This window comes from Ambystoma mexicanum, chromosome 1q (genome assembly GCF_040938575.1).
Source record: "Ambystoma mexicanum isolate Mex_15411 chromosome 1q, UKY_AmexF1_1, whole genome shotgun sequence".
Classification (NCBI taxonomy): Eukaryota; Metazoa; Chordata; class Amphibia; order Caudata; family Ambystomatidae; genus Ambystoma; species Ambystoma mexicanum.
In genome coordinates this window covers 90,775,546-90,800,377 of record NC_090922.1, presented here as the reverse complement: position 1 = coordinate 90,800,377, position 24,832 = coordinate 90,775,546, and the positions used below count along the sequence as shown (strand labels likewise).

The 24,832-nt window shown below is 46.7% G+C and overlaps 1 protein-coding gene across 1 annotated transcript in view; it reads left to right on the top strand.

Moving 5' to 3' along the window:
- The window catches only part of SPG7 (SPG7 matrix AAA peptidase subunit, paraplegin), a 980,080-nt gene that overhangs the window by 683,772 nt on the left and 271,476 nt on the right, over positions 1 to 24,832 (top strand). Inside the window, exon 13 of the mRNA XM_069635587.1 lies at positions 20,587 to 20,702. Coding sequence (XP_069491688.1) covers positions 20,587 to 20,702 — 116 coding nt within the window. The remainder of the gene's footprint in view (positions 1 to 20,586; positions 20,703 to 24,832) is intronic.

The window sequence follows — 24,832 nt, the reverse complement described above, 5'->3', positions numbered from 1 at the left end:
TCCCTCGCTTTCTAATCAAATCTCTTACTTCTCCTACCACGCACTTTACAACTCTTGTCTTGCAGCGACCAAATCCTCCTACTACTCCAACCTTCTCCAGTCTCAAGCCTCCCACCCTCGTCGGATCTTTCAAACTCTCTCTCGCCTTCTCTCTCCTCCTACTCCTGATCCCTCCTCCAATTCCACACTTTCTCCTCTGGACTTTGCCAACTTCTTCACCTCCAAAATCCTCACCCTCCGGCAAAAAATTAACTCCCCCTCTGCCTCCCCCTCTCCTCCTCCCGCCTCTCCTCCTCCCGCCTCTCCTCCTGCTTCCGTTATGTCCATCTTCTCACCTGTTACCCCTTCTGAGGTCTCCTCCCTACTATCCAAAGCCCACCCCACATCCGCCCCCTCTAACCCTCTCCTCTCTGCTCTTATCCCCAAGATCTACCCTCTTCTTATCCCTTACCTCACCACTTTCTTCAACTCCTGCCTATTCTCATCAATCTTTCCCTCTGCCTTCAAACATGCAACGATTATTCCTATTCTAAAGAAGCCCTCTGCCGATCCACTCATCACTGCTAACTACACACCTATCTCTCTTCTACCTTTCCTTTCTAAGCTTCTTGAGCGCCTTGCCTACTCTCAACTCTCATCCTTTGTCAATACTTCCTCTCTCCTTCCTCCCTTCCAATCTGGCTTCCGTCCCAAACATTCCACTGAAACTGCTCTCACCTCTATCCTTAACTCCCTCCTCTCTGCTCGACATACCAAGCAATCCTCTATCCTTATTCTCCTTGATCTCTCCGCAGCTTTTGACACTGTCGATCATCCACTCGTCCTCCACACTCTTTCCTCCTTCGGGTTTAAAGACCATGTCCTAAACTGGTTATCCTCTTACCTCTCCTCCCGTTCCTTCACAGTTTCATCGGGAGGTCAGACCTCTCCTTCATTCCCTCTTATTTACGGTGTTCCCCAAGGCTCTGTACTTAGTCCTTTCCTCTTCTCTCTCTACACATCCCTCATTGCGCCTGTCATCTCCTCGTTTGACATCTCCCACCATTTCTATGCGGACGATACCCAACTCTTTCTCTCCTTCTCCTCCTTCACGACTGACCTTCACCTTAAGCTCTCCTCCTGCCTCACTGCTATCAAGAACTGGATGTCCTCCCACTTTCTCTCTCTCAACACTGATAAAACTGAAGTCCTTTTCTTCCCCTCTAATTCTCTTCTCCCTCCCTCTCCTCCCCCTTTCATTCACTTTCCTCCCTCCAATCTCCCTTTCTCTCCCCAAGCTCGTAACTTAGGCGTTCTCTTTGACTCTTCTCTCAACTTCTCGCAACACATTTCACTCACCTCTCGCACCTGCCGATACCACCTCTATAATATTCGCAAAATTCGTCCCGCCCTTACTTTCCACGCCTCCAAACTCTTAATCTCCTCTCTCGTCTTTTCCCGCCTCTTCTACTGCTCTTCTTTACTCTTTGGTCTTCCCGCATCACAGCTTGCCCTTCTTAAATCCGTTTACCACTCGACCGTTCGTACCCTTTGTCTCCTTATCACCCGTGACTCCATCTCCTCTTCGCTCTCTTACCTTGGCTGGCTACCTTTCCACTCACAGCTAAAATTCAACTTTCTCTGCCTTGTCTTCAAATCCCTCCATGGTCTTGCTCCTCCTTATCTCTCGTCCCTTCTCTCTTTCTACTCCCCCTCCCGCTCCCTTCATTCTGCTGACCATTTCCTTCTCACTGTACCTCCATCCCCCTGCGCTTCCTCCCATTTCCGCTCCTTCCAACTCCTTGCTCCCCTGCACTGGAACTCTCTCCCTCTCACAATCCGCTCTACCACAACCTTCTCCTCATTTCGCACTTCCCTTAAATCCCTCCTCCTCCATTCTCCTCCTTGAAAACTCCCCCTCTGCTCTCCTCTTCCCCCCTTCCCTGATTCCTTTTCCCCCTTCTCCTGCTCTCTCTCCCTTCCATTTTCCCTCCAATCCGCCACCCCCCTTCCCCCCCACCGCTTCTAGGCCTTTCCCCACCCCTTCCGTTAATTGCCCTTTCCACTGTTTTATTGAATGACTCATGATGTACATTTTTGCTCCCACTGTTACTGGTTCTTGTTATCTTGTATTTTGTTGTTCCAATGTACAGCGCCTTGGTGTAAAGCGCTCTATAAATAAATCAATCAATCAAACATATCAATGCTCAAAATTATAGTGGAAGCAACACTACAGCCACCAAATCCATGATTGAGACTTTTATGAAGATCATACCCTGAGAAGGAATTCACTCTGAAGGGCTGACAATTTTGAAAGGTTTAGGGACTGGCAATTCTGAGAGGTTAGGCAATACAATGCAAGATTAAATGAGAGGCCCAGGATCCCACATTGCTTAAGGGGTGAAGCTGGGATTTGTGCCAGTTCTGCAGTTTCTGCATTTTAACACTTTCTTCTCCAGCTCTTACCATGTACTAAAACAATCTCATTTTATAAAACTGACTTGCAAAATAGACGAATCACATTTCCAAACCTGACCATTTTTAAAACCAAAATATTACTAAAGGGCATTACGCAAAATCGGAATGATTCTAGCTTCATTCTCTCCATCATCAAGGGACTATAAGTACCAGCATACCAATCGATGTGATTTAACAGATTTAATCTAGTTATGTCTTTTGTACTTTTAAGCTTTAAATACTTCCAAAACAATGGCTTGTAAAATTCTCATTCATAAACGTGCAGAAAAACCTTTGACTTTTATACAAAAAGCAAAACGATTTTTGTGTCAAACGAGCAGAACTTAAAATATGCTTGCCCAAGGCCTACAACATCTGGTCCGCTCTCTCCTGTCTACCACCCCTTCCGCTCAAATGTCTTACATAAGAAGAAAGATGGAGCATGTGCTAAACGATGCCATCAGCATGCAAGAAGGCAAACCTCACAGAAGACGGCACAGTAATGCAAGAGATATTCTATGATTTGACTAGGATCACTGTATTGTCTGCTGCCAAAGTCAGCCTACAAGCAGGAACGCTTTGGTTCCACAGTCTTGAATTTGGATACTTATTCACCTCTTGGACTTATAGTTTATGCTCAACTTTGGAGGGGATTTCCTAGGTTTTAGAACGCCCCATCTGAACAAACCAATTTCTAGACCTTCACCATACGAATGACATGTTAGTTTTTATAGCAACCCCAGGAACATTGATGATAATAGTAATTCTTATGCTGCAAAACCAAGTACAAATTCAGGTAGGTTTATAAGCTTCAGACATAGGTAAGGTTCAGCCTGCCTTGCTGGAATGAGCTCTTCTAATCTTTCATATGAACACATATCTCTGCAATGAGTGTTTAACACACTGAGCTAACTTCTGAACCATTGTGGCACTCAATTTAGTAATATGGATTTCAACTTTGGCTATTGCACATGATCAACATAATTCCGACAGGAAGGAAAGAATGCTACAGAAGTTGTGCCATATGGAAAACACAAACTATGTATCCCATGGTGAACACAGAAAGCCTTACATGATGAATTGGTCAAGGCAAAATGTACTTGTCAAAACAGAAAGGCGATGGGTTTAGCGCCTCAGCAGCATGCCATAAAATCTCCTGGAGGGTGCTATTTAAGTCTGGTGAACAATAAAATCTTAATTTAGATCAGGCGGCCTTCTGCGGTGCCCCTTTTGCCCTCCCATATAAACGTCTCTGAAGGCGACAGAAAAAGCGAGTCCGAAGTGTGGCCTGATCAACGCAGACTTGATGCACATGTTTTGGGCCTGCGCGGACATACCCCTATTTTGGGAGGGCATGGCCCAGACCCTAGCTAGGATAGGCCTATCGGCAGATTCGGGCTCCCCCAAGGTGTGCCTGCTAGTTATCTTCCCGAGACCAAGACATGTTAGTAAATTGAGAGACATAGCGTACATCTTGGCGAAACGCAGGATTGCAATGGGGTGGAAGGTACGTAGAGGCCCAGTCACTAGTGTGTGGTTGAGAGACCTCCAGAAATGGTCACTGGCAGAAACTTCTGTGTGGCAAGAAGCATCCTGCCCTGGTCAGGAGGGGCAGAACACAAATGTAATGGCCTGGAAACAGATGATACAAGAACTGATGCTCCCTGCACAGGATGACACGCAAACGCAGACACACGCAACATTACAAACGGTGGTATAGAGTGGGGTCAGGAGTTCAAGCAGCTTAATACATACCATCGGTAGACATCACAGTGGAACAGGCTGGGGAAAGGGAGGAGAGGGGGGTATTGGGAGAGTTGAGTAGATGCATAGCATGATATATCATTAATGTTATTAACATGTGTTATTTACATGTTTGCATGTTATTTGTTTCACAAACCAATAAAAATTGTTTAAAAAAAGACTATTAATACTTAAGACATAAGTGGAGAAGCGCAATTGTTCTGGTATATTCTTCTATAACATGTTTAATAGGGAATAGGTCAGGGCAAAGCTTATGCACACCAGAATTGGCCGCTATCCTTCTTTGGGATTTCATATATTTTGAACATACAACCTAAGTGCACACTAACCCTGGATTGCCCTCCTACTGTAGTATTCTGATTCCAACCAACCCTCCTGGCTACATGGCACTCTATTTGATTTATTTATTTGTCTTTTTAAAGCGCTCACACAGCCCGGGGGCATCGAGGCACTGTTAAAGGAACATGTTTCTCTTAGTTGCGCATTTATAACACGCTTAATACCCGGAGGTTCCTAAGCACAGACCCGGCAATCGAACCTGTGTTGCTTCGTGTCGTCTTGTTTCCAAGGCGAGCACGTTGCCACTGAGCTATCCTCCCAGGGCGAAATCCTCCACTCTAAAGTCACTGTTAGGGAGAATTCTCTGTTTAGGCTGAATTTCCTAACCTAGTGAGTCCCCCAGCAGCTTTGCTGGATTTTTGGGGTTTATTTTTTTCTCCTGCCAAGAGTGAGACTCTTTTACCCTCACTCTTGGACATGATTTGAGTGTGTTTCTTTGAATCTAGAAGTGTTTAATGGGCTATGGGGTCTTTTACTCCATAGGGTTTCATGTGTTTTTGTGATGTGTGTTACACAGCACCCTCCGTGCAGTGACACAGGGGTGTCTTACTGACCCCCCAGTATAGACTCCATACCCTGGGACTGACTACTGTCTCCCAGGGCATGTAAAGTCACCATTGACTTTACTAGTCTTAAATTCTGAGCAGAACCAGTACAAACCATCATATTGTGGACGTACTGGCTGGGGCAATTCGATTGCCCCAGGGTCTGTTAGTCAAGGGGGCACGTCTCCGTCGTGATCTAGTTTTGGCTGGTGGCAGTGGATACTACTTTTTATATTCTACCGCTAATATTTTCCTATGGGATTTCCCATTGTTTTAGGCTACTATCTTTATTTAATTATTTACGGTAGCCTCGAACATACCGTCGGTTTATTTAATTAATATTAATTCTCCGGTTGGTATTTTTTTCCAAAACTTGATTCTAAAATGGCGTTTGTGTTCTCTTCTGTGACTCCAACCCAAGTCGAGCCCTTTGTTCCACTTTTTGGCGGGCGTCTCCACAGAAGCCCTCCACAGTGGTGCCACTCTCTCTGGGGTACTTATGAGGGGTGGAGGGGAATTTAGGCACCCTGGACTGAGTTGCCTAGGCAACTCAAGTCGCACTCCATCCTGATTGGCCCAAGTGGTGAGCCGGCCGGCTCACCACTTAGCATGTTTGAGTGACAGCTAGGCTGAGTGAATGGGGGTTTGCTGCATAAAAGCAGGGCTTTAGGGACTGGAACTTCAGAAGTCGGCACAGGACCTAAGAAACCGACGAGGGAGAAGCTGAGCCGACCTGCCACGACACCACCACCGGTGGAGCCCTGCTGGACTGCCTCACCACTTTTCCCAACGACAGAGGAGATCTCCCGCCGGAGAGTCTTCTTCCTTTGACTGGTGGTGATAACCAGTTTCACCGTCTTTTCGCTTTCCCGACGTACCTCGTGGACGCCTTGCCCGTGCCAAGCACCCCGGCAACCGGGATACCACGTTTTACCACGACCGCGAAACAAAGGTACCACCTTTAACCGGAAAACTCTGCGGCTGCTTTCTTCCCTGGTAGTGCAACGACCTTCGTCTTTCCTCCAAGTTGAGATCTTCTCTTCCCCTGGACGACGACGCAACTTGCAGCCCCCGGCTTTCGAACCTGGGTTAGCCTGGGACACCCTGGCTAACTTTTCTAAACCTCTCAACTCTTTTTGAACCCTCTGCAAGACTTTCTAAGCCTAGTGTAACTGTGTGATCTTGGGCGCATTTGTGCTCTGCTCTCTCTAAGAGTGGGCCCAGCCTTTGGACTTTGGCTCACCAGTGACTTTTTGCTCTCTGCCTTGCTTACAGTGTTCCTAAATCATAGAGTGGTGTACCTCTTCATATTCTGTCTTTTTCCCCCCCTTTTCTCACAAACCTATTAAAGTGCAATCTAGTTTAGCGCTCACCTCTGTATGAAAATAAGTGGTGTCTTACTGTGATTTATCTGATAGGGAAAAAGGGGTGTATATATTACAATAGTAACTGTGTTTAGAATATTTTACAATAAGAGTGCTGGAGTGTTTCAACTGTGTGTTTTTAAATAAATAATTATATACTTTGATACCAAAGCTCTGGTCAGTGTTTGCTTGTATTATTGTATCTGAGTGCCTATTGAGTATACTTTGCATACTGCCTAACTCTTCTTGAGGGAAGTCTGACTGCTCAGCCACAGCTACCAGGTAAATCTGGGTGGTGCAGACTGCTACCAAGTGGGTTTACTGCCAACACCTGTAGTCTTAAATCTTTTGCAGTGGTCCCTAAGGGAACTGCACAGGTTTCTGCCTAAAACTCACTCCTTTTGAACTTATGGCTATCAACTCCACTCTCACAGCTAATGACCTAACGGAATACAGGTGTGCTTTAATATAACTGCATCCTCCATTTTGTGCTGTTTCTAGTGCTTTTTGGCAATTTCGAATCAAAGCTTTCTTGAACATCAAGGCATCCTCCATTGTGTGCTGGTCCTAGTGCTTTTTGGCAATTCAGGTCTGCTTTAATATCACTGCATTGTCCGTTTTGTGCTGTTTTAGTGCTTTTTGGCAATTTCGAATCCAGGTGTGGTTTAATACCACTGCATCCTCCACTTTATGCTGTTTCTAGTGCTTTTTGGCAATTTTGAATCCTGGTGTGCTTTTCATTATGTGCATTGTCTGCCTTCCTTTGCATACCCCCTCCTCTGTGCCTGCCTGGCTGCAAGACCACTTGATGAGTTCCTGTGCACTGTGCAGCTCCCCTTCCTATCTCTCTCTGCCCTATAGTCCCATGCCACTCTCCATCTCTCCCATCTATTCCAACTGCTATTCTATCACTTATCGCTCCTCTCTCACGAAATCTGGAAGAAAAAAGCTGAAATGAGCTCTTCTGGGCTCTAAACCAGCTCTACCTATCGCAGACAAATATGTCAATGCCACTTCCAGACAGACTTTTACAGACATCATCTTCACTGTCCCCTCCCCTGACCTATGGATCCCCCGTCTGGTTTCCAATCTTTCTCCTTCTCACCCATTAGTGGTGGCGCTAGTTCGGAAGTACTCCTTGCATACTTCTCATCCCCTAGATGCATCATTAATGTCTATCAGACTGGCACTATCATAGCCCAAGGTTCTCAATCTATGGTTCTTCTCAACTTGCACCTGCCTTCTCTCATAAACGTCCTCCCTTCTCCTGCCTTCCCTTCTCCCTCTCCCCTCACTTCTCCACCACCACTGATGAGAGTACCATGCCCCTGTACACCCCCTCAAAAAACCTTTAAAGGTGTAACCAGCCTCACTTTGCTACTCTGAATGCTCGTGCTGCTGTCACACTCATCTGACATCAGTCTCCTTCTCGAAGACTTTGACCTGGATGTCTTCGCTCTTACTGAGACCTGGTTCAATGCCAGCTCTGTCACTGCTCTTGACACTCTTCTCCTTGAGGGCTACAATATCCTCTCCAAACCCAGACCCAACAGGCCTGGAGGTGGAGTGGCCCTGATCTTCCCTCAGTGGGTCCCTGATTCCATCATTCCAACTCAATCCTACTCCTCCTTTGAATGCCTCGACTGTAGGATCTGGGTCTCGCCTACTCTTTCTCTCACCCTCGCCACCATCTACAGACCCCCTTGCCCAATCTCCCTCTTCCTCTTTGAATGGGCCGACCTCGCCTCCTGCCTCTCAACCTCTTCCTCCAAACGCCTCTTCCTTGGTGACTTCAGCATCCACCTCGACTCTCTTGAACCATCCACCTCCCAGTTTCGGGTCTTCTGTGACTCCCTTTCTCTCAATATTCTTCCTTCTGGCCCGACTGACTCTGCTGGCCACACCCTTGATGCCCTCATCTCTGGTGACATCTTGATCTCTAATCCGATCACCGACCCTCTCTCCTGGTCTGACCATTCTCTCCTCCCACCCGGAGCCCCTTGGTCCTCTATCCAAGCCACCACATGCACTGCCAGCCTCCTTCGCTGTCATTTGACCGATGAAGCGTGTGTCAGCTGCTGCTTTTGCCCCCACCTTCATGCCCCCTCCCACCCCCATCCCTGATTCTCCCTCTGACTCTGTCCCTGATAACTTGCACCTTGCCATCTCTAATACCCTTTACATCCTTGCCCCTGCCATGAGGATCAGCCTAAAACCTGTCACCAAGCACAACAGCTGGTACAACTCTGATCTAGCATCCCCCGAAACGCAAGTGCAGAGTTGCTGAACAGAAGTGGCAGACCTTCGGCTTATCCTTCGACAAACAGGCCTGTCGCCCGCTCCAAAGGCAATATCGCTTCTCTATCCGCTCCAAGAAGCGGGCCCACATCCAAACCTGCCTCTCTGGAGCCACTAACAACACGGATTAACTTTTCAAAATCTGCAAGGAACTCGCCAATCCACTCGCAGTCTTCAACTCTCTCCTTCCTTCCCAGTCTATCTGCACAGCCTTGGCCTCCCACTTCACATCCAAGACTCAAGACATCCTGTCTTCAACTCCCCTACCCAGCCTTGTCCCCCTCTTCCTACCCTCCTCACACTCCTCCCTCTTGCCCATAACACTGGATGAGGTCTCTAAAGTAGTCCGCTCTATGAAAGCCTCCTGAAAACAGGTACTCCCTTGCTCTTCCAGAACCATCAAGGACACCATCTCTTCCCTCGCCCTGACTCTTGCTGACTTCAGTGACCACTCCTTTGCCACCGGCTCTTTCCCACAAGCACTCCCTTGTGCACATTCTCTTAAAAAAGCTGTCTGCTGACCCCTCCTGTCTGGCTAACTTTCGCCCTGTCTCTACTACCCCCTTCCTGGGTAAACTCTTGGAAACGTTTGCCCTCCCCCAACTGACCCTCCACACTGATCTTGTTGGTTGCCTTCATGACCATCAATCTGGATTCCGGGCATCCAGAGGCACGGAAACTGCTCTCCTCAACACCTGTGAAACCATGCTCGTAAATCCTGACTCCAACTTTCCTGCTGTTCTCATTCTCTTTGATCAAGACTCTGTGACACCCTCGGCATCACTGACTGGGCATTGTAATGGCTGACATCTGTCCTCACTAACCGGCCTTTCCCAGCTGCAAAGGGGCCCTTTCTCCTCCTCCACCACCACACTCTTTAGCTGTGGTGTTCCCCAGAGATCTATCCTGTTGCCATGGCTCTTCAATATCTATCTCGCACCCCCCTTGCCTACCTGATCCCCTCCTTCTCTCCTCATATCCAGTGTTATGCCCATGATACACAGCTTTCCTTCAAACTTCCTTCTACTTCCCCCTCTTCATCCTCTCTCTTCCCTGACTATCCGCTATTCAGGCATGGTGCACGGCGAATGATCTGACTCAATGCCAGTAAGATGGAGATCCTCATCATCGGGACACTTGTGCACTTTTTTCCTCCTACCCTCTCCGGGCCCCCTACCCCTCCATCCTGTGAGGCCAAAAACCTTGGGGTCATCATCAACTCTGCTCTCTCCTTCAACCATCATGGACCTTACTAAGAAGTCCCACTTCCAGCTCCACCTTCAGCTTCTTCCTTTTCTCACCTCCCTTCAGATGCTCAATGTCTCTAGATCTCTGGTCCTCTCCAGGCTTGACTACTGCAACAGCCTCTTTCTCAATCTCCTCCTTTCCTCCCTTTGCCTCCTCCAGCTAATCCAGAATAGGGCTGCAAGACTTATCCTTGGCCTTAAGCACAGGGGCTGTATCTCTCCAGCCCTATAATCTCTCCACTGGTCCCACCACCACACTCTTTAGCTGTGGTGTTCCCTGCAAGGATCAGATTCAAGACCCTCTGCATCATCCACAAGGCCTTCTGGGGATTGGGACCATGCTATTTCCAACTTTCCCTCCCTAAATGCTCCCCTGCTAGAGCCCTGCGCTCCTCTAATTCCAATTCTCTGACCGTCAAACGCTTCTCCAAGCGGAGAGTGTGGGCCAGGTCTGTTTACTCGAATAGTGCCTCCGTTTGGGACAGCCTCCCTGCCCCTCTCAGACTTGAGTCAGACCTCTTTAAGTTCCGGACATTTCTCAAAACTCTGCTCTTCTCTACCTCTTTCCCTCCCCTGCTAATCACCCCACAGCACTATGACCGGTGGCCTGTTCCTCATGAATCTTACTGTATCCCAGGCCCTTCCACCCGGTCAATACCAGCGCCGCTCGCCCTACTGCACTGCCTTACTGGCTTCTGCTTCGCGGCTCCATATTCCATCCTTCAGTCACCTATATTAGTACTTACCTTGAGGTTCCTCTCCTTGGCTCCCCTTAGCACTTCCCTCCCAGGTCCTTCTGCAGCCCGTGTCCACTCTGCTCCTCCTCCCTTACCCTGCACTTCGCTTTAATGCACTTGCATGGCCGAATGCCACAAGGCCTAGTAGGACCTTGATTTTTTTATTACTGTTTGCCATTTTATTATATCCCCTGGTGCCTTCCCATTTAGCCGTGTGGCGCTTTGAAACACAATTCTGTTGTATAAAGCGCCTTACAAATGCTCAATAAAAAAGAAAAAAATAGTTTGCTACAAATATTTCCCATATTAGAGACTCTCAACTGACCCTTACTAAATCTCCCTCCTCCTACATTGTACACTCCGCCTAATAGAACATCATCCTCTGCCTCTATCTCCCACTTTAGTCACACCAATACTGAAGTCGTCCTAGCTCTACCGATTAAGGCTAACCCCGCGTGTGTACCATCAGACTATCTTGCTCCTCATCTAGTCAAAATGCCGGCGAACGTTCGCCTTGCGACTCTCCTTCCGCACTTCTCTAAAGTGCTAGAAATGGTTGTGTTTAACCTTCTTACAAATTGCTTAGACATCCACAACATTTGAGATCCCCTACAAGCAGGTTTCCACTCTTGTCACTCCTCGGAAAATGCCCCCATGAATGTCTCCAACTTAATTCCCTATGCTGAGCACTCCAACATATCCTCTGTCATCTTTCCTAATTCTCCTTAAACTTTCCGCTGCCTTTGATACTATTGACCACTTTATCTCCTTAATACTCTCTTTTCTGAGGACATCCTTGGGGATAAGAGTTCTGCGGCACAGTTAATGCCACTGCTCCAATCTATCAGAGGTGTATTCAGCCTTCTTTGCTTACCCCAAACCTTACTCTCAAATTCAGAAGATGTTTAAACCAGCCCTGTCAGACCTGTTGTACATCAGGGGCCATCTAAAGCCCGATTTTCTCGTGGTCACCACCACAAGGAAGAGAGCGGGCACACGTTTAGTCTCTGCGGATGCACCTCCTGACAAGGAGAGCAAAAGATTCACACACTGGGCAGGAAAGTAGCTTCCTCGGCTGCTTACCAGGTAAGGATAGCCAATAACACTACGCTCCTGCTGAGTTATAATTGCCACAAGTGGGACGAGATCTCACAACAAATAGGCTCTGCCCCGGAGCCCCTAAACCACAGCTTTTTAAAAATAGTAGCTGAAGGTAAACAGGTAGCAAGCTGCATCCTGAAAAAGAATCTGGATGCAGCAGATAATGCATGCCGGATAGTAGCCGAGGGTACCATCATTAAACGTCATGCATAGCTACGTCAGTCAGGTTTCAAGCTGGAAACCCAAGACAACCTTCTAAATATGCCAATTGAGCCTAACGCCCTATTTGGGAAAGCAGCCGAGGACACGCTAAAAAGTGCTAAGAAAGAGTAGGACACCCTCACATCCCTGGGACAGCTCACAAACAGACCTTTTGTGCAGAGGGGCAAATTTGATACACAACGTTTTAGAGGACAAAACTCCCAGCGGTCCTCCAATTACAACCAGGGTGGGCAGACATCATCTTCGGGGTCTTTGCAGCGGCTATCATCCCAACAGAATGTTCAAAGGGGCCACAGAAGGTTGAGAAGTAGAGGCAGATCCTCCTCCTTCAGGGGTTCCACCCCACTAAAGCAATCGCCACCCGCTACAGGTCCCCTCCCATGCTTCTCCAGTAGGAGGTTCTCTTTCTCATTTCACCCACGTATGGGAGGAGATCATGTCAGACAAGTGGGTACTTTGCACCGTGGCAGGAGGCTATTGCATAGAACTCATACAGACACCACCCAACCACATGCCAAATCAAAAGACAAATGATGCAGGAGGAACAGCGCATTCTGCTGGAAGAGGTCAAAGCACTGCTACTAAAGAACACCATAGAAATCTCCCAGGCAAACCAGATAAACAAGGGTGTCTACTCAGTGTACTTCCTTGTGCCAAAAGACCATACAATGTGCCCAGCCCTAGACCAGCGCCCTGAGAACACATATGTCAAGCTTCTGAAATTTTGCTTGACTACGCTACAAGAAGTAATCCCACTGCTAAAACGGGGGGACTACATGGCAACCTTGGACATGATATTTCAATGTTCCCAGCGCACAGAAAATACCTGTGCTTCAAAATAGCAAATCAACACTACCAATTCAAGGTGCCACCCTTCGGCATGGCCTCTGCTCCAAGGGTATTCACGAAGGTATTAGCAGTAGTAGCGGCGCACTTATGCAGAGAATCAATCCCAGTGTACCCTTATCTGGACGACTGGCTGATAATGGGGGAATCCCCTCAAATTTGCAAGCAAAATACCCAAAGGACAATCAATGTTCTGTTCCAATTGGGATTCTCAATGAACGAAAAAATATCAAGTCTCATTACAAGCAAAACCAAACATTTCCTAGGAGGTATCATAAAGACAGAAGAGGGGCTTTTCTTCCCCTCAAACGAAAGAATACAAAACATACTGCTGCAAATACCTCAGTATCTGGTCAGTCGCCAAATAACCGTATGCAAAGTAAAGTGCTTGCTTGGGATGATGGCTTTATGCATTTACCTGGTTCCGCACGCACGGCTGCACATGCGCCCATTGCAAGAGTGGTTAGCGAAAGAGTGGTCTCAGGCAAGCGCTCAGTGGGACGATCTAGTGGTTGTTTTGCTCACCCTAGTTCAAGCACTGCGCTGGTGGACAAAGGAAAATCTGTTAAAGGGAAACCCCTTTCACAATCCTCCAGTGCAAGCAATAGTTACAATAGGCCCCTCAGTCTCCGAATGGGGAGCCCATTATCTTCACCACAGTACATGGCCTGTGCACACAGATCACAGCCCAAAATCACATCAACCTTTTGGAGCTGCTAGCAGTGCTCGAGGCCCTACAAGCCTTCCAGGTGCATCTAACAGGTCAAACAGTGCAAGTCCTCACAGACAACACCACTGCCATGTTTTACATTAACAAGCAGGGAGGCACACACTCGCCAAGTCTGTCCAGGCTATCCCAAAAAATGTAGAAGTGGGCACTTAAGCAGAACACGTTCCTAGTATCTCAGCATGTTCCAGGGGAACTCGATTCTCTGGCAGACTTGCTAAGCAGAGATCACCTACCCGAAGAACACGAGTGGCAACTCAACAGAGGAATTTTAGATTATATCTTTTCCCTCTGGGGCTATCCTCCTTTAGACTTTTTCGCCACAAACAAAAACGCACAATGCCCAGACTTTGCATCCAGGTTTTCCCAACCCAGATCCAAGGTGGGGAATGCCCTATGGATTTGCCGGTCAGGAAAATGTTCCTATGCTTTTCCACTGACACTGCTCCTCAGCAGAATAGTGCACACAATTCACCTGGAACAAGCAACTCTAATCTTGGTTGCTCCAATGTGGGCGAGACAACCTTGGTTTCTGCACCTGCTCAAACTGGCGATGTGCAACCCAATCAAGCTCCCGTCCCCATACAACATGCTCACCCAACAGGCGGGACAATGTTTCACACATCCTCAATCTATGAACTTCACAGCTTTGCTTCTGGAGTCATCGAGTTTGGTCATTTAAAACTACATCAACAGTGTATGGAAATCCTCAAGGAGGCGCGTAAACCTAATACCAGACACTGTTACTTTAGCAAATGGAAAGGATTTGTAATAAGGTGGTGCCAGTCAAAAAATGTTGACCCTATTCAATGTACTCCATCACACATTCTTCACTACGTGCTTCACCTTCTAGACTCTGGCCTAGTATTCAACTCCATCAAGGTTCACCTAGCAGCTCTATCCGCGTACATCACTTTACAAAACAACGTGTCCTGGTGGAAAGCCCCTGTTGTCAAGATTTTCATGGAGGGAGTAAAGAGACTTTACACCCCTCCCACCCATTTCAATCCACCTTCGGGGTGGGATCTCAATGTGGTACTAGCAAAGCTCATAGGTCCTCCCTTTGAGCCTATGCACAAGTCCAGCCTTAAACACCTAACATACAAAACATCTTTTCTGGTGGCCATCACCTCCATAAGAAGAGTCAGTGCAAGACGCTTTCTTTGTCATCCACAAAGACAAATAGGTACTAAGAACACACCCTAGGTTTTCACCTTAGTCCATATACAAGTTCCATGTCAACCAATCCATTAAACTACCCACTTTCTTTCAAAGTCCTTCAAACTCAGATAAGAAGAACCTCCATACACTAGATGTAAGGAGGGTGGTTCTTTACTATGTAAAAAAGACAAAACTGCTAAGAATAACAGACCAATTGTTTGTCTCTATAGCACCTGGCAGGAAAGGTGATCACGTTTCAAAAAACACCATCTTCAGATGTTAGTGAAATGCATACAGCTCTGCTACGCTTATCAAACAAAACTCTGCCTTTCACACCAAAAGCTCACTCTACCAGGGGTGCAGGAGCTATGTTGGCCTTTATTGCAAACGTCCCACTTGACGCCCTTTGCAAAGCAGCTACATGGAGTTCCATGCATACTTTTACTCCGCATTACTGCATTGTCAAACATTCTAAAGTCGATTCACAGGTGGGACAAGCAGTGCTATTTGCTGTCATACCTTCTCACAACCCACCACCTTCTCCAGACCCTGCTTGCGAATGTATGCATAGCATGTGATCTAAGCAGATCCACAAGCCTCAGAAGGGATCCATTACTCACCATAATCATATTTCTGATGCTTGTATTTGCTTAGATTCACATGTGCCCACCCTTCCTCTCCTGTGGAGTAGAAGGTGCATAGCTGTTTTCTAGTCTTATCTACTCTTATCTGCTGTATTACATCTGTACTCCGGCTACACTTCATGCTACCTCATGTCAGAAACAAAACAATCTGTACAGGAGACGTCACACTAGGGATACTGCCACACCCTGTCAACATCCCTTTTCTGACCTTAATGGGCTATTGCAAGGCCTCTCCCCTCATTTCCCCACCTTTGAAAGTACTGGGACGAGTAAGAGGAGACAGAGTAATATACACTACACCTTTATTTTACCACTTTGGTACTGGGACCAAGAAGATGCCTGCAGAGAGTCATTCATGTCCCTTTAATCATGGGCAGTCAAACCTAACTAAGGATCCACACCTGCAACCTGTTAACTGGTTGTAGGTGTATACAATGAGGCAGATAACACAACAGAGGGTAACAGGGAGGCCTGCGTGGGAGACTGCCGTGCCATGGCCACAAGTGTGGGAGCCTCCAGCGCAGAACACAAGCAGCAGGAACTGTGGGCGACTGAAGGAGAGAAAGGACGCCGTCTGCATTGGGAGAGAAAACTCTACAATTGCCGGTATACAAAGAAGAATGCCATGCATGCAAGCAGGGCTCGCACCAGACGGTCTGCTGACCTCGCAAGGAAAGAGAAAGCTGCGGGGACTGTCGGAAGGAGATGCCAAGAGCCGGTGAGTGTCTGGGAGAGCACTTGGGCACCGGGGCGCGCCAAACCGACCGTGAATACGTAACAGTATTTGAAACCAAGCTCAGGACATACCTATTGAATACTGAACCAAACAGAAACTTGAAACTAAATATAGCGAATGCATCATAAATATCGAATTGAATGGAAACTTAAAATTAAGCCTAATTAATGCATTCTGAGTACCGAACTGAATGAAAAGGTGAAATTAAACATAACAGATGCCTAGTGAATACCAAACTAAATGAAACCTTGAAATTAAATATATTTGAATATTGAATGCAATAAAACCTTTATGGGCAAAGCAAATCTCGAAGGACAACCAAAAGTGCCCATGTGAAAATAAACTACGGAAAAGTGCATAAGTGTGAAAGAATGCCACGGAAGGTGAGATATGAATAAAACTGCACAAAGCTGAAGTTTTTGGACTGAATGCAATGCAGCAAGGCACAGACTGGGAAAGGTGTGTGACAAGCGATGGCAGAACCAAGAAGTTGATAAGGAAATGCCAGAGAAGTGTAAAACTTGCGGAAATAAGTGAAAGTAACTTGGTAGACAGGTCAGAGCTGCCGGGGGCACCGGCCCGTGCAGGTATTTATGTAAATCCAAAGGAGTGATTTAAGATTTAAGTAATACTGCGATACCTGGCATATATATATATATATATATATATCAGTGAAAACTGCAGAGTATTACAGATGTTGTTTTCGAAACTCGAAAAGGGACGTCGACAGGGCGTGCCAGTAATACTATCCCTAGCATGACGTCCACTGTACCCATGGTCACTTCACATGTCAAGGTCCCTCAGAGTGTTTTTTTCCGCCATCGTGAGCGGTTGCTTTTTGCGGAATTCAAATTTCGGCTGACGCCATTTGCTTACGATAGTTTAAATATAGTTACTCTTTCTGTCCTTTTCCTTCGGTCATCGAGACATTCATCGACCCGGTGGAAAAGACAAGATGGCGGAATGGAGGAATCTTTGTGGCGTCCCAGTTTTGCTGGGTATAGTTGCCCTCTCTGACACTCTAACATGTATCTGATGTGTCCTCTCCTTTTCGGTTGTTTTTGCTCGAACCCTGTAGTCCGGTTCTGCCGGTCCCACTTCCTGACATCATAATGTGGTTTCAACACATCATGTGACACAAAGTAAAGGTTCAAATGTTTTTTATTCAAACTCAGGAATTTGTTTGGTATAAGCACCTATTGTTTATCTGAAACACAGTTGGGAAGTCATATTGTGGACATCCAACCTAATAGTGTTGAAATGTATCAAATAGTGTCAGAAATTGCTTCCTCATGGAGCTACTGATCACCCCATGGTCTGTAAAATAAAGATTTTTGAGAAATATAGCTTCCAGCCGCAACTTTGATCAGGTAACAGTCACAGGGATGTAGCACCCAGATGCTGCTGTCATGCTTCGCCGCCCCTGGCGATTGTGGAATAGATGGCGCTTCTGGCACCATTATTGACACACCACGTATCTTCCCTGAACGTAATCGGCGGTTTAGCTGTTTTCAACATGGCCGCTGCCTGTCCAGCTTTTATTCTGTTTGAACCTACGTCCGGCGCGTTTCAACCCCTATCGCTCTCTTTGCTTTGGGTCCGAAGCTGCCAGTATTTCCTCTTGGCTCAGATGAGCCCCTCTTTCCTGCATTTCGTTTCCTTTTATATGTTTGTTTGCTTGCTGTCTTTCTCTCGCCCCTTTGCCGGCTCCCTCTCCTTGCTGTTTTCTTCTCTGCTCCTCTCTTTTTTGTTTCCCTATCTCCTGGTCTGCCTTTCCTCGCTCCCGTATTCTTCCGGAGTGATTTTCTTTGCCTTACCTCTGTTTGGCACCCCTCTGCCGTTCCGACACTCTCCTTGTTGGCTCCCTCGCCGCTTCCTCCGTTCCACAGATCTCTTTCCTGCTTCCTTACTTACCTCCTGTGTTCCGCACTGGGATAGCTCTTCATCCCCTTCTGGACCTTACTTCAGTCCCTTCTATTCTTCTTACCCAGTGGAAGTGTACATTACATTGTGTCAAGCTCTTCCATTCCACTTACCTACTCATACCACACCGGACCCTGTTTCTGAGCCTTACACGCCGTATCCTGCTCCAGAGCCTTCAGTCGTACAGCCCACTGTAGTTATCCTTCCGGAGTACATCACTTCCAATCCACCGCGTACAACACCAGAGATTTTTTTTTGCCTGATCAGCTTTTTCCCCTGTAGGCTATTCCGGCACATTCTCCACCGGACTACTTGTCCCAGAAGTACTCTCGGTGGCGAACTCCCGGGGTAGACCATATCTTCACAAAAAGGACTACCGAAGAAGGTGAAATACTCCCACTAGCCCCGCCGACACAGGTGAGGAGTCGGGGCAGGCATTTTCTGACAGCTGCTTTGCCACTTGTCCTCTTTACGGGAATATTGCAGGCGTCTTGCTATTTACAATCAAGCTAGGACGCTAGTGCTTGGTCTACTTCTTCCTCATTTGAGGTTATAGTACCTCAGTTCACTAGTAAGGGATATGTTGCCCTTCTCAGTAAGGTATTTGGTGCCCTTCTCTCTCTGACTAAGGGAATAGCGCCCTTCTAAGTGACACGCACTGTTCTCACCTTCAGGTGACCAAAAGGGTCCAGCTTCTAGGTTCCTGTATCATTCTTTGCCACAGCTGTGGGCAAGTCACCCTAACTGCCTGAAGACGCTAAGGACGTTTTCCCCAGCAAGTTAGGTTCAATTTTAGGATATTTTCACTAGTGTCTGGTATATGGCAAAATCCTCCTTTTGGTGCGGATGGCTACTCTGGTGCGGCTTCTTCAGCTGCTCACTGGCCTGCTGTAATCTGCGTTGCTCGTCCTGTGGCCTTCAGTGCTCTGGCCTGTATCCCCTCTCGCTGCCCTTTCCGCTGGTTTGAGATGGGCCATGTGATTTCCTTCTTCATTTCACCAGTTAGTATTGATTTATTTTCTTTCCCTTTTCTTTCAGGGTCCTTTGGATTGGCTAGTGTCTCTTCCTTGTTTTCCCCTCCTCTGGATGGTGTGCTCATTCTTATCCTTTAAATGGCCTGACTGCCATTTTAGTGACGAACTGATAGCCCACCCTGTTGCCAGCTCCTTTCTGCTTCATGTGTTAGTACCTCATCTCCGCAGGGTTCCTCTGACACATTCTGCAGCACTTTGTATCTTTCCACCACTGCACTTCTCTATGCAGGTATGTCATAGGAATGTTTGTGGGGATCCTCACTCAGGCCCTGGCCTAGCCTTTGGTTTGGAGGGGTGTCTATGCAACTCCAACCCTTTACTGCCTCCAGGTAGCATATGCCTCCAACAATGCCCTGGAAGGCCAGCTTGCCAGGGTTGCAGAGTACCCTTTTAACTTTAACACAAAGTCAGGGAGCAGAATTTGACACACTCCCAAGACATTTGTCTATAGGACTGCGTCATGTAAGACACCTGTGACCAAGAACGATGCCGAAGATCAAGTATATTGGAGGCACTGTTTTTATTTATGGACTATGTACAAATGGGGACAACTGAAAAGCAAACTGGGATCTCCCCACAAGAAATAACAGGATGGCCTCCAAAGAAATGTTTCTCCAGCTGATGGGAATAGTTTTGCCTTTGGGCCATTCGAGTGATTGTCCCATGTCCTTTAAAGTTCACTAGAGGTTGCCACTCTTCCCCTGCTCTGGTGTTTTCGATTTACTGGGTTCTTGAAGAATTGTCTTTTTTCTTGTCTTCTTGTGGGTTTTCCGTGGTCCTGTACCTCTGTACAGACTCTTGCACCAGGTATTGTAGGCAGGCAGGTTGTTGGCCGTAACTGGCATGGAAAGCTATAGAGGGGTCCCTGGAACAGGTTGAGCATACCTCAACCTTCTTCGCCTCCCTGAACAGGCTGTTGCCTCCTTATCAGCATTATCAGGTGTCAGCCACAAAGGGAAACTGGCCAGGGGATCCACCCCGTGCCCCTCATCATATAGATTGGGGTGTCACCTGGACCCGGGAGTTATTGTCCCGTTGGTTCCCACAACCAGGCAAGGGACTTTGTTACAGCTGGTAACATGTTCAGAATCTGAGACGATGGAGCTTTGAGATGGAGTTTCAAGGTCAGCAGGTCTAATGCATTTGGGGGGAAAAAAAGCTATACTGACCTTTATTTTTTTTTTAAAAGCCATATTTTAGGGCTTTATACATGACGTTGTGGATATATAAGTTATTTGTACTTGGGATTTCTACTCTGTCATTGAATGTTCGGATCCGTATTGGTATATTTTCTAGATTTTAATGCTTGAGAATATTTGCAGCTAATTAGCCTTGTTTTACTCACTTGTTTTAGACCACTGTTCTAATAGTACTTGACCTCATCAAGTTACATGAATGTTATAGGTGTGGATTGTTCTCAGATAAGATGATTAAGCAGCACACAATTTATTTTTCACCACAGGTACAGCTAAAAAAAGCAAGATCATGTCAAAGGAGGAGCGGAAGGTGGTGGCGTTTCATGAGTCTGGACACGCCTTAGTAGGATGGCTGCTCGAGCACACTGAGGCTGTGATGAAGGTGATGTGATGGAAGTTAAATGAAAATTAGTATTTGATAGGAAAGGAAGGAAACATTGTAAAGCATCCTACTGACACTACTAAAACATTTCTGAAGCAAGTAAAGTTTTTTTTTTAAAAACCTTTACTTAATTCTGACAAGGCATCTGAGCATTAAACAGGCGAAATATCATTATACATTTAATGAAACAATAGTAACATGAGCGGTATTGCTGGGGAAACGGTTCTATAACTCTTAGTAAAGTTGTTTTTGTAATTTTCTTTTAGTTGTCCTCCTCACCAGAGCTTGCTTCTTGGGCTTTTAGATATGCTCTGAATGGGGCCCATATGTCCTTAGGTCTGGAGTGGAACTGTATAGCTTGCACATACATCTCCTCATGTTCATGTGTGATGGCCAGCTGTCCGAGCCATGCTTTAAGAGTGGGGGGGAGGTAGATTTCCATTTTAGGAGTATTTGTCTCTTGGCAACTGCTCCTGCCACTGCAAATAGTCTGCGTACCTTGGTTGTCAACTTACCGATGTCTCCAAATAAGTATTTTTGTGGGGTTGCCGGTATATGTATCTGCAGTATGTCGCTCATTTTCTCTGCTACCTCAACCCAGAACTGATAGATCGGGGGGCTGCTCCAATACATGTGCAATGCATCTGCTTCTGTTGTTCCACATTTGGGGCACTCTGGTTGTTTGGTGAGGTCGGATTTGGCCCTTCTTTTTGGGGTGATGTGTAGTTGGTTCAGGATCTTGTACTGTATCAGACGGAAATTAGCGTTAATAGAAATAGTCTTAGTATACCCACAGTAATGAGTCCATTGGCGCTCACTGATCTGAGTATCCAATACTTTCTCCCACTTGGTTTTCATTGTGTTGATTGAGGGGGTATGGGCCTGGATTTTTTTGTATAATTCAGAGACACCACTGTTGAATCCTTCTGGCGTAAGAACTTCTGAGAGGAACTGGTGTATTGAAGGCTCCACTGGGAATGATGGCCAGAGTTTTCTGCAAGCTGCTTTCAGCAGCTGATACTGTAGTGTTGGGATCAGACCACTCCCTTCCTTGCCTGTAGCTCTGGCATTGTGATGAATTGACCTTTGGGAAAAAGGTCACCCAGCCTGGCTCCTCGCTCTGGATCCCAACGGTTCTGCAAGGTGCGATCTAGGGTTGGTTCAAGATCAGGATAAAACCACATCGGGATGTGCGGCCAGTAGGGTGTGTCACATTGAACTCTTTTCAGGATCTGCATCCAAGCTCGTACCGTAGTTGACACTAGGTCCGCAATCGTCTTCTCTTCTTTAACTTTTGTGAAAAGCACACCTTGTAGGTTGTTTGGAGAGGCAGCAAACACTTCAGCATGTATATGGGCATATTGTTCGGTGCCCTGGAACCAGAATCTAGCGAACTGGGCTTGTGCTGCATAGTAATAAAGTAGATAGTCCGGCGGCGCCAGGCCCCCTGTGTCATAGTGCTCACACAACTTGGGGCAGCCGGCCATGGGCGTGGCCCCCATCCCCCCACCCCCCATACTAAGTGCATACTGCATCTCTGCAGTTTTTCGAAGAATTTACGGCCTGGCCTTATGGGAATTCCACTAAAAAGGTATAACAATTTGGGGACAATAATCATTTTCAATAGTGATATCCGGCCATACATGGACAGAGGAAGCTTCGTGCAGAGATTAAGTTTGGCTTCTATTTGTATCAGTAATGGTCCATAGTTGTTTGCATATAATGTATTTCTATCCGTGGCTAGAATAATTCCCAAATATCTAACAGTAGTAGGTGACCACCGGAACTGCAGCATTGATTCCGTTTGTGAGACTGCTTTTGTTAGAGGTATTATTTCAGACTTGGTCTGATTTATTTTGTACCCAGAGTATGATGCGAAATCCACGATGTCATTCATAATCGGAGGAAGGTGTGTCTCTGGTTCCCTAATATATAGCATTGTATCATCTGCGTATAGTGAGATGAATTGGGGTTTACCCATGGTGCGTATTCCCTTCCAGGCATGTTTGGTTCGCAGAAAAGCTGCCATACCCTCTATTGTAAGAGCGAATATTAACAGGGATAGAGGGCACCCTTGTCTCGTACCTCTCTGCAGCTGAATGGTGTCGGAGACAATTGAGTTGGTGCTGACATTGGCGCTGGGGTTACAATATAGTGTTTGTATACTTCTGATAAATCCTGGGCCAAATCCCATTTTTTGCAGGACTGCGTACATGAATCTCCAAGAAATAGAATCAAATGCCTTCTCGGCATCAAGAGGCACTGCAACAGTCTTTTTCTGGGGATCCATCTGCGATGATATAGCAAAGAATCTGCAGCGATTCAGAGCCGTGGAACGGGACGGGATGAAACCGGATTGATTTGGGTGAATTAATGTACTCATGTATGGGTTCAATTTGTTGGCAATAGCTTTGGCTATAATCTTTGCATCCACATTGATGAGGGATAGGGGCTTGTCGGAGGAAGGGTTGTGGGGCGTAACTGTGATTATGGCCTCTCGTAAAGTCGATGGTAATGTTCCCCCTCTCCATCGATTCTTCCTAAACTTTCAAAATTATTGGCGCTAACTCTGGGATAAATGTTTTGTAAAAATCTGTCATAATGCCGTCTGCTCCTGGTGCTTTGCCCATCTTCAGGTCTTTGATGGCTTGTGTAATGTCTTCTTCAGAGAGTGGCACGTCCAGGGCCAATCTGTCCTCCTCAGCGAGCCGTGGAAGTGAGTAGGAGTCCAAGTGTTGTTGTAGCTCCTCGGGCGTCCTCTGGTCTTTGTTCCGGTATAGTTCCTTGTAGTACCTGAGGAACACTCCATTATTCTCTTTCTGGCCCGTGAGGGCTGCCCCATGTTCGTTTATAATGCTGGTTATCTGCTCTTGGTCCTTTTCTGACCTAAGTAGGTAGGCTAGAAGTTTTCCTGATTTGTTACCCTCTCCATATTTCCTGGCTCTGACTGGGTTCATCATATAATGAACCTCTTGATCTGAAAGCTTGTTGTATGTTTCCGTGGCTGCACGTAGAACTTCCAGTGTGCTCTGTCCCGGGGTTTTGGTATATGCTTCTTCAGCCTCCTTTATATGGGTTTCAGCATGGGTCAGATTTATTCTAATTTCTTGCAGTTTACCATGTACCCTAGCAATCAGTATACCTCTCAGCCATGCTTTAAATGTTTCCCATACTGTAGAAAAAGATTGCACAGAACCTTCATTTTGCTCAACAAAATGTGCTTTTTCCGTACGGAGTGTCTACACCAGTTCTTCATCTTGAAGGATACGCAGCGGCATCTTCCACATTCGTGGGGCCCGTGGGGTAGGGTCCAGTAGAATATCTATAATGACTGGGGAGTGGTCTGAAAGGGTACGGGGCAGTATAGTGCATTCCTTAGTGTTTTGGATACAGTTCGTGGAGCACAGCCAATAGTCTATGCGAGAGCTCGACCCATACACGTACGAGTGGAATGTGTACTCCTTTTTGTGAGGGTGAAGGACCCTCCACATATCAGATAGTGGTATTAGTCGCATTGCCAGCTTGATAGTGGTTGCTGCCTTTGTCTCCTTCCGATTTCCCGTGGTAGTTCTGTCCATCCCAGGGTCTAGGATGGTATTGAAGTCCACACCCCAGATTATTTTCTCCTCACCTACTGGTAATATTAGCGTCAGAATCTGTTGATAACATTCTGGGCTGTCTACATTGGGACCATAGGTGTTGAAGAGTATCACATCCAGTCTGCAAAATGCTCCCCAGACAATCACATATCTGCCTTCAGAATCGCATATAGTTTTCCTTACTGTGAAGCCTAGCTTTCGGCGGATAATTATCGCAGTGCCTCTGGATTGTGATGAATAGTCCGTGGTTATTACCTGGTGACCCCATGTACGACTAAGGGATGTCACCACCTTTTCTGTTGTGTGAGTTTCTTGCAAGAAGAGAATGTCTGTGATGTCTAGTGGCGTAGGACAATACCTTTCTTGTTTTAATTGGGTTTGATAGACCTCTAATATTCCAGGACATGAGCCTTGTGCTTTTTACTTTATCTAGAGCGCCCTTTTATTCTGATTCTCATGGCAAAACAAGCGTCCGCGTTGCACGAGTATAGAACCTTCAAGTATCGCCCTGTCAGGTTTTTTTTTATAACT